Below are 10,657 nucleotides of genomic sequence, written 5' to 3'. Positions count from 1 at the left end.
AGAGACTATCTTAAAAAGCGCCAATCTGAATGGAAAAGCGTACTTGTAATATTACAAGACAGATCCCAAGAAGGAGCGCCAGGAGGGCATTATTAGAACTTACCTCAAAATTAAGATAGCCTGGGACAAACATAAAAAATCTAAAATAATTTTAGATTTTAGCGTCAATATTAAATTTTTAAAATATGTTTTGGGAGTTAGATAGTTGGATATCGAATATTTATAACTCGTCATTCCGCTACCCTTGCCCCCTCCCCCCTCAAATTGAACGTTCTCTTAAAGCTACTAGAAATTACATAAATTTGCATATAATTTTATTAATTATGACTATGAAAATTTATTTAAGTAGATATGCTTGGAATATATAAAAATTATAATAATTTTCTCTTACATTGAGTGTTTTTTTTCAAATAATAGATTATTTATTTATTCGTTTAAAATTCAATTTATTATATTTTTTTAGGTAATTAATTACAACTATGATATTGGATCCTTTTCTAAAATTACATTGGCAACAGTTGTTATGTGATGTTGGAGGGTTGTTGCACCTGAAAAAAAAATTAATTTTTCAATCCCTATATATTATAAATGTGAAGGTAAGGATGTTTGTTTGTTTGTTACGCTTTCACGCAAAAACTAACGAATGGATTTTAATGAAACTGTACAAAAATTTAGCTCATACGCCAGAATAACACATGAGCTATAATTTGTAAAGATATATCTAAAAATAAATTAAATTTAATCTGACATTTTACTGCTCCATCTATGATCATCATTTTGAACCATAAATCAAAGATTTCTGTAAAATTTAAAATAGTCAATGTCAAACATTTCATGGTCCTCTTTTCTGATATACTCAATGAATTAAAAATTGAAAACTATCCACATATATTAGCTGTGTAAAACAATCCCTTCGAGTTTTATGGAAGGAGAAAGTGAGATCAAGAGAGCTGGAGGCTATAAAGCGGTGGTAGTTACTTTTAAGCCCATTGAAGCGAGCGGGTATCAAGCTAGTATTTTAATTATATGTGCAATAATATTAATAATGTTGTTGAAGCAATGACGTATTAACTACAGAAATAAGCAGATAAATTAATTCGGAATTATGTATCAAATCGAAAATTTTTCCAGTGTTAAAAATTTTTCACTATTGCACAAGTAATCTAATCTAGTCGTTAGAATTTAGAGGAATTTTTAGAATTGAAAACTATTGAAATTAAAAATAGGGAAAAAGAAATAAAAAATGATTCTTACTTGATGATCGCTGATGACAGCTTCCTGAATGTTTTGTTTCAATTATATACCCAGTTGCGCACGCATCTTTTAACATATGGCACCAGGAATGATATGTGCGATTATTTGTACCACATATTGGACCACCCATATCATTCGAACTATTATTAGCACCTTTTCGACGTGACGAATCACCACCAAGTCCTCCATTTGGTGACATGTGAGATCGTATTCGTGGACAGCGAGCACTGCATGTTACACATCTGGGTGAACCCGTTGTAATATCGCTTAAGCATGATTGACGTTCTTTGCATCTAACATTACCACATGTTGCTGCTTCTAAAGAGATATAATAAAAATAAAAATAATTTAAGTATTTAATTTATAAGCATAATCAAGCAACTAAACATTGAATGAAACTTTTTTAATTTTTAATAAACATTCAAAAACTGCCCCGCTAATATTTTATTGAAATTATATCTAAAGCTTACTATCACATATTCTAAAAAGCACTATAGAAGTCTAAGAATGCAAATTATTCTTCAGAGATGCGTCCATCCTCTTAATCATCTTAATTACAATCCAAGTATAAGTTAGTATTCTTTTTTAGCATTAAGGATGTATGAGCATGGTAGTGGGGGCACAAATTTAAAAATAGATATTTTCAATTTTGATGGTAAATTTATATTATTACTTGACGATATAAGACGAAAAGTAAGAATAAAATTTTTCGATATCTGGCTTAATTTTCAAAATATCGAAAATTGAAAATTTTGTTTAATTATTTAGCTTTCGATATTTCGAAAACCAAGACACATATCGAAAAATTTAATTCTTATTTTTCGTCTACATTCATGAAGTTATAACAAAATTCATCATCAAAGTTGAAAATAAGATAAAAATAATTTCAACCCTTAATCTACCCTGCTCTTACATCCCTTATTTGGACGGTGACACTTAGTTTTTTTCTTTTCTAATTCATTGCTAATATAGAGTAAATTGGAAAGCGGCAAGGATTAATTTTAGCTTCCTCGTTAAATTCATCAGTTTTTGCGCTAAATAAAACAGAAAAAAAGGTACGGGGAACTTTCTTTTCATTACAACTTCGTTAATTTTTGTGCAAATGCCTTGAAACTTTTTTCACTTCCAAGGTTTTTTTATAGTATTTTAACAAGTGTACGACATATTTTTTTCAAAAAACGTCAAATTTTCCAGTCATTTAACGTAAAATTATCTAATAGTTGTTGCTGGCGAAAAAGCAGTTATTTTCAACTATCTGTATCTCAACAGAGCGACCCCAAAACCTCCGAATAACGAGCTTGGAGCCATTTTCGTCACTATTAACGGAATTGTGAATTTAGTATTTACGGTCAATTTAAAATGCATATTGTATTATTTTTGTAAATTGTATCATTTTTATCTCTTATAAATCAAAATGATGATCAAATTTTTCGAACTGTAGCCGATTTTAGTGCTTCGTTTCCGTGACTATTGTTAATAAAAATGAGTTTTTTCATTCAACATACACAAAAAAACTGAGGACGTTTTCAAAAACAAAAACAAAATTAAATGAGTGGTGTTAGATTTATGAATAAATTAATGTTCTGCTGACATTCTTATTGAAATAACAAACAACATGATTTTATCAAATCAATAAATTATAAAATCCATCACCTCTGTGTAAGAAAATGTTTTTAAAATAATAACACATTATTAATTTAAAATTAAAATATGCACTTTATCAATTTAGTCGAATGAAATATGATTATTATAAATAATCAAAATATATTGTAAATTGTTTTTGTTTATACAATTCTATTCAGTTTTCTAATAATAGATCAGATATGTATTTCAAATATTTTTTATACCATGTATATATGAAATATACATAGTACATTAAGTTTAGTCCCAAGTTTGTAACGCTTAAAAATAATGATGCTAGGAAAAAAATTTTGTCATAGGTTTTCATAAAATCACCTAATTTTCCATTTCCGGTTGCCCGTCCGTCCGTCCGTCCGTCTGTGGACACGATAACTCAAAAACGAAAAAAGATATCGAGCATCTTGTAGACCGTTAGAGATAGAACAAAAGTTTAAATGTAAAAAATGTTCCTTATCAGAAATTAAACAACTTTTGTTTGAAACATTTTTTCGTAAACATCACTGTTTACTCGTGAGGGCGCCAATTAGGCGAGAATTATTATAATATGTACTATACTTGATTAACAGTTATGTATGTGTCACATGTTTGAATGTGTTATGTGATAAAGAAATCAGCACTGACTATGCATGGTATTTCAACAATTAACTCAGCCAATTGTTTGTTTTCACTTGTTTTTACTTATCTGTTTCATATTTACACCTAGTTCAAAAATATTGGCCTAAATAAAAATGATATTTTTCCAAACTTATACATATCGCTTCAAAACTTCCTACAAAGGCACATTGCTTCCTGATTTAACAATCGTTATTAGGCAGGTACTTAGTTAAGGAACCTTAAGGAATTTTAAGCAATTGATTTAAAAAACGAAAATTTTTTTTTTGACAATTGTTTTGAGATAAAGTAAGGTTGATTGTTTGATTGTAACGCTTTCATTAAAAACTACTCAATGGATTTGCTTTGGAAAATATAGCTTTTACATCAGAATTACAACATGATTAAGCAACACATGGGCTATAATTTATGAAGGTATATTAAAAAGATGAAAAGTTATGAAATTAATTTTTTGACATTTAGTTGTGCGCGAACATCATTTCAAACCATTAATTAAAGATGTCTGTAAAAATGGCGAACGAGTTGGATTTATGGCCATCTGATTCAATGAACTATGACTACGTCTATCTTACATTTAAAAAAAAATTGAAAACTGTACATATATTTTACCTGTGTAAAACAATCCCTATCTCTATTTCGAGTGTTATGGAAGGGGGACAAGATAGTCATTTTGTTCAAGTGATAGTATACCTTAAAATATATTTCATACCTATATACAGGGTACAAAATTATTGAAGCTTCGTATCACTTAAATTTGATACGTCATTCCTTATTATTGAGGAACATTTATTTTGATTTAAGTTTACAACTGATGAGTTATTTTTGATTGTGCCAGTACCTTCTACTTTTGAATATTCGCCTGTTACTTTGTTTGTATAATAAATAATATATTATCCAGAATTAAAATGGTGTAAATGCAATGACGCAGTTTTATTCAATTTTCATATATTATTATTTAAATATAAATTACTTAAATTCTAAATTTGCAATTATCAAAATAAACTGTTTTCGATATACGAATTCGATAGTTTACGGTGAATTTTATAAAATATATTATAATACGCCTACATCTAGACAAATATGCGAACGATGCAATGCCGCTGTGGCATAAATATATTTATTATATGAGTAATTTTATTTATACTTAATGTCTAAATTCTGTAATTTAATAGAATTTCCAAGCAATTTTAGAGTAGTCCGGAAAAAGCATTTTGGTATATGAAAAATGTGTCTAGAAATTTTCCTTTTGAAGCCACATAGATCAAAACAGCGCTCATCGTTTAGGTTTTTGTAACTATGTTCCTCATCTGTTTGGGAGGTAATACCAAAAAACGTGTAAAAATATAAAACGACCCTAAAATTCGACTTGTAGGTTACCTAGGAAACTAAAACTTTTTTAATCGATTAAGCTTGGCATGCATTTTGAGAATATGCAAAATATTTTACAATGTCAGTTTGTATTTTTTGTCCAAAATTTATGTTTTTTCATTCAAAAAAATGAGTTGTGAGTAATAAGAAGTTAAAGATAATAGAGAAAATTAAAAGTCCGGAAAATTATTATTAAAAATTTTTACCGATTCTTCAAAAGGAAAACAAAAAATTATGCTGCCCACTAGAGTCCGCCTGGTCTATATTTAGCTGGGTATTATAAAAATCATTTCTTAACACATAAATCGAAACACATTGCATAAATGTAGGTATCCCAATAATTATTATAAAAGATTACATACAGGTGATATTTGCACTTAAATTCATTTCATTACGTGAACGTAAAAAATTATTCACCTCTATGTAATGCGAAAAATGTAATACAACGTTATTTGTATAATTAATTATATCCTGAACTGTTTATCTGCCACCTTTGTACCTTTAAGAGCTTTCAAAGAACTCTGTTCAATCATTATGGAAAATGACTTTCTCGAATTTCTAATATCATGGATGAAAATATGTACACAAAGTTCTATTAGTTTTAGAATCAAAGGTAATAGGTAATGGTTTAAATACTGGCATAACATTCATTTTAGGCTCATCGGCTCCTAAACGGGTGAACTGATTTTGATTTTGATTTTTTTTTTTTGAAGGCAATTTAAAAGAGTTTTTCAGCTATGTTTTCGTATCTGAAACATTTGTCGGTTTTTTTTTTAAATTTTGTAAATTGTTTTGTTGAATACACTTGTTTATTTTTTTTGAATACATTAAACTAGGAAATTTCTGACCACTATGTTGTGTGGCCATATACGTTCTTCGCATTAGCCACCTAGTTATCAGTAAGCCGTCTCGTTACCAGTCACTTAGCTATTCGTCTTGTTAGGGGGGTCGGTAAGCTACTAAATACCTACTGACTCTATTTTGCAGCTTTTTATACTGCGATGCTTCTTTGCACCCATATCTCCGATTGCAGATGGGTTTCCAAAGTGAGATCCCCTTACTGGAGCCAAGAAAGTGCCTCAGGTTCGTTCAAGAAGATTTAGAATTGAAATTTAAACATATTAAGCGTTTGTTTTGTTTTATTGTGACATAATAAAATCTCCTTGTTTTGTATACAGGGGTTATGTGTTGAATTTGTTTTTAAAATTGAGCTACCATACTGCTGTTATTTGTATGCGAAACATTTAATTTTGAGGGCCTGAAATTATGTGCCTTGTCATTATTCTTAATTTGTATTAAAATATTTTTGAACTGCATCATATACAGTGGAACTTTTAATCGCATCGTCATTCGAATCATATAAATATATTGCAAAGGATTGCATATACATTTATTATTTCTACAAGAAATATTATTAATAAGTTAATTGTTTAAATATTTGGCCTGCAAGAAGTTGAAGATGAATGTTTGAACTATTACTAATTTGTACAGCATATATGTAACTAGCTGTGAACTACCCGCTTTGCTGGGCAACATCCCCATTTGCACCACTCCCTCCACATTTCCTTGCGTGGGATAACAGTTTTGTAATGTACACGTCATGCTCTTTTATTGGATACCCCACTTAGGTATATTTGTAAATATTCGATAATTCCTTCCCACTTTCTCGCTACACCTTTCTACCCTCCGAAGGTTAAAAGTAGATAAAAACAATAGATCTTTTAAGCTGGTTGTAAATCGTGTCAATATTTGAGCTTAATCGATGCACAACTTTTTTAGTTTTTGAAGCATATCCCTTTCAACCCCTATTTCAACCCCTTACTCTACTATAATATGGATGTATTATACATAAAAACCTTCCTCTTGAATCACTCTATCTATTAAAAAAACCGCATCAAAATCCGTTGCGTAGTTTCAAAGATTTAAGCATACAAAGGGACATAGGGACATAGGGACAGAGAAAGCGACTTTGTTTTATACTATGTATTGATTAGGATTTAAATAGGATTCCATTTTTATACCATGTATAGAAATATACATAATATATTAAGTTTAGTCCCAACCTGAATCCTGTTCTAACGTTCGCTTGATTGACCTCAGTATGTGTGTGTACACAACTACTAAAACCCTCCTCAAGTGATCAGCCTTTGTAAATTCAACGAACTTTTTTTTTGGCCTTACTCTTAATTCAATTGCATTAGATATCCTTTCTATGGATTTCTATGGATTTCCATGAGAATTTCATTGGGATATTTCCTTATAGACACTGGGATATTTCCTTATAAATTCAGTTATGGCTGCACACCTTGATTTTCCTTTCATTATGCATAAGTAGGGCAAATATAAATTTTCAAATCCATTGCGTTTCTTTTTTGCGATTTTCCTTACGTACAAAAATTGTCGTAGCTTGCGTAAACATTTATTTATAAAATAAATTAAGAAAACAATTTAGGCATCTCATCAACATCATTTTTTTTTTAAATGATATAATCAAATTTTTAATAGATTTACTAAATTTAATATAGAACCACCAAAATAACAATTAATTAATTAAAACAAACCAGTAGTTTATAATTTATAAATAGTTTCATGGGCCTTAAAAATGTTGGCAATTATTTTAAAATTGAAATTTTTTTATTAAGTTTAAATTTTGACAAGCACATCTAATTAATTATTTTTTTTTATAGATTTTCATTCATGAAAACTTTAATCATTAATTTTTTTCGTACGCAGGTATTTATAAATTTTTTTTTTAAGCAGAATTAAAAATATTAATTATCTATTATTAAATAAAATTGTAGATGCGTGAAACGTGAGATGTATTTTCAAATATATAATGTTTTTTTTCGACCGGATGCCACATAATTATTATAATGAATTATAAAAAAAATTTTATGACAAAAGCAAATTTCTTCGAATTCTATATACCTACATAAAAAGATACACGTACTTCTGCGTAAATATTGTGGAAGAGTATGATAAAATGTGAAATATTATTATAATACCTATATAATAAAGATTTTTCACTTTTTTTTAAATAAAAATGGCTAGTTAATATTATTATTCAAGCATGCAAAAATCTCTTAAATCGAAAAGTTTTGTCGCAGAATCGAAACACTAAAAACGGTCAAAGTTCGAAAAATTTGAACAATATGCCGGAATCGAATGCGGTTTTCGGTATTCGATTCGTTAGAGCGTCTGGAAAATTTTATAATTTAACCGTAAATATACTAAATTCACAATTCGGTTAATAGTGATGAAAATGATTCCAAACTTGTTACACGGGGGTTTTTGGAGTCGCTGAACACGAATATTGTGTTAGAATTGGCCTTTGAGGTACCTGGTCCGAGAGTAAACGGTATCCCCGTCGTCTGCTGGAGTGTTGGGGAAATTCGATATATAATCGGTCCAAACTCGTTACTCAAAGATTTTTGGCGTCGCTGAGTCGCTTGAAATTCTCGATGGAAAGGTGGAGCGAGAAAGTGGTGATGAATAATCGTACATTTTCAAATATACCCAAGTGAGGCATCAAATAAAAAAGCATGACGTGTACATTACAAAACTGTTACCCCTACGCAAGGGGATATGTGGGGAGGGTGTGAAAGTGGGGATGTTGTCCCGAAAGCGAGTAGTTAACAGCTAATTTAATAATTAATTACTATTTAGTTTCGAAATTTGATGTTTTAGTTTAGTTTCACTGTGATATAATTTTCAATTTGAAACAATAATTTATTTTTCGCTTTGTCATTTGATTACATAATCAATATTCTTATAATAATGATTCTTGGTTAATAATAGGGTCGAGGCAATATTTTTATAATTATTGGAGTAAATAAAACAAAAAATTATTGACATTTCAATGTTTAATGAAATGATTTTAATTTAATGTTTACATAATTTTCTACATTCATGAATAAAAAAGGACAATTGAAATTTCAATGAATAGGAAGATTTATCTTGAACGGTTTATTTAACTCCAGAACAGATGCAAAGGTAGGGATACAGATTAACCTCAAAACGTAATCTTAACTATCTTTCCGAATTTTAATCTCAATCGATACCATTAATCGATAAAAGTAGATGAAATATTGCATTTCAAAGCAACTCCGTGTTAAGTTAGTTATTTAATTTTCAATCTAAAAGCATGAAGTTTCTACTAAAAGAAGATTTTTGAAACCTTGATAGATATTCTTACGTGTGGCGCTAAGTGCAGTCCTATACGAAACGAGTAGATTATCCAAAATTATGGAACTTTTTAGTTTTATTTGGATTATGAAAAGTTTCAGCTTTCCAGATTTAGTATTTCTCCAGTAAGGTTTCTCATTTCTTGACTTTTTTTATTTCCCGAGGCACGAAAAATCTCGAGCCGGATTTCTCAAGAAAAATTTTTGCTTTATTACAAAATTAGACTGATTACTGAGATCAATTAAATCAAATTGTAAATTTTTAGCTACCATAACCACTTATTAATTAACAAATCAAAAAAAAATTAAACAAGCTATGCTCGCACAGCTATGATTATGTCTTTAATGAAATAAAAAATAATTAGTAAAATTAAATCAACAAAATTACTTGTACATATTCAGATAACTATTTGGATAAAATCACAGTATTTCTATTAAACAAATCATAAATGAAGAATTAACTAATTCAATAATCAATAAAGAATTCAAATGTTAATTCAAAGCTTTTTTTCTTATAAAATGGGCTTTTAGAAATATAAAAGCATTAACAGCATCATCTGATAGGCGATTTCTTATTTTATTGACAATATTTCATTCTCCTTTTTTTAATTGAAGTTCAAATACTTCATTGTCAAGTTTCTGGTTTTCTTTATTATCTTGGTGTACGAGAGATACTTCGGTAGAATCCGAATTGAAGTTTAGGTATAATATATTTTAAAATTCTTCGGTATATATTTAATCAGTATATTAATGACAACTAACACTGAGGAATGGAACGCATTCCAGATGAAGTCAGCACGAATGGCAGGGTGACAGCAATGCAATACTCTAGACCACGGTCGTGCATATATACTAGACTCGTAGCGTGCTGTATGCATTTTTCTAGTTATCTAGCGCACGGAATTTATTTCTCGAGCTCTCGAGGCATTGGGTTTTTTTCCCGTCTCGACTGAAAAGACAAATTTTTCGAGATTTCTCGAGGAGAAATCCTATTATCCAGTCCTGATTCATTTAACGTACATTTCCCAAACCCTCCTTCGCCAACAGCCTGTAGTTATTCGTCGGCAATTTGTATTTTTTGGTTGTTTTACAAGAATCTGGAGAAAAATCCAGGAGCATAATTTGTTATACGAGGAATTTCTCGAGCACCTACACTTTATGCTTATACCCACGAGAATGGGTCGCGAACAAAAAACATTATCGACATACAGATCTAAAGCATTTAAGTTTATTATCAATAAGCAATTTAAAAACAGAATATATTTTTGTCGTAAGGCCATTAATTGCTTACTAATAAAATAGTAAACGATAATTACATTGCAAAACTACCATTTAATTATTTTATTAAATTAAAAAATCAAAATATATTTATATGGAAATGATATTTTTATAAGATAGAAATTGCACCCATGTGGTTTGTTAACTATTTAAAATATTTATACATATTAATAAATTATCAATTAATTAATTAATATAAGAACTTTCTGCTGACTATGGCTGCTGCCTGCGTTGCACTGTTTTAATGATTATACAAAATGTACAAAAAAGGATTCAATTCACAATTAATTAAACATTAATTAAGTAGAAGTATTTTTATT

At 29.3% G+C, this 10,657-nt stretch overlaps 1 protein-coding gene across 1 annotated transcript in view; it reads right to left on the bottom strand.

Moving 5' to 3' along the window:
- Positions 1–477: 477 nt before the first annotated feature.
- LOC123297691 (follistatin) overlaps positions 478–10,657 on the bottom strand; it is a 73,522-nt gene continuing 63,342 nt past the window's right edge. Inside the window, exons 5-6 of the mRNA XM_044879444.1 lie at positions 1,255–1,572; positions 478–548 (exon numbers count right to left, since the gene is read on the bottom strand). Coding sequence (XP_044735379.1) covers positions 478–548; positions 1,255–1,572 — 389 coding nt within the window. The remainder of the gene's footprint in view (positions 549–1,254; positions 1,573–10,657) is intronic.

Source organism: Chrysoperla carnea, chromosome 4 (genome assembly GCF_905475395.1).
Source record: "Chrysoperla carnea chromosome 4, inChrCarn1.1, whole genome shotgun sequence".
In the NCBI taxonomy this organism is placed as follows: domain Eukaryota; kingdom Metazoa; phylum Arthropoda; class Insecta; order Neuroptera; family Chrysopidae; genus Chrysoperla; species Chrysoperla carnea.
Note: the sequence above shows the minus strand (reverse complement) of the source record. Positions and strands in the feature narration are given on the sequence as shown.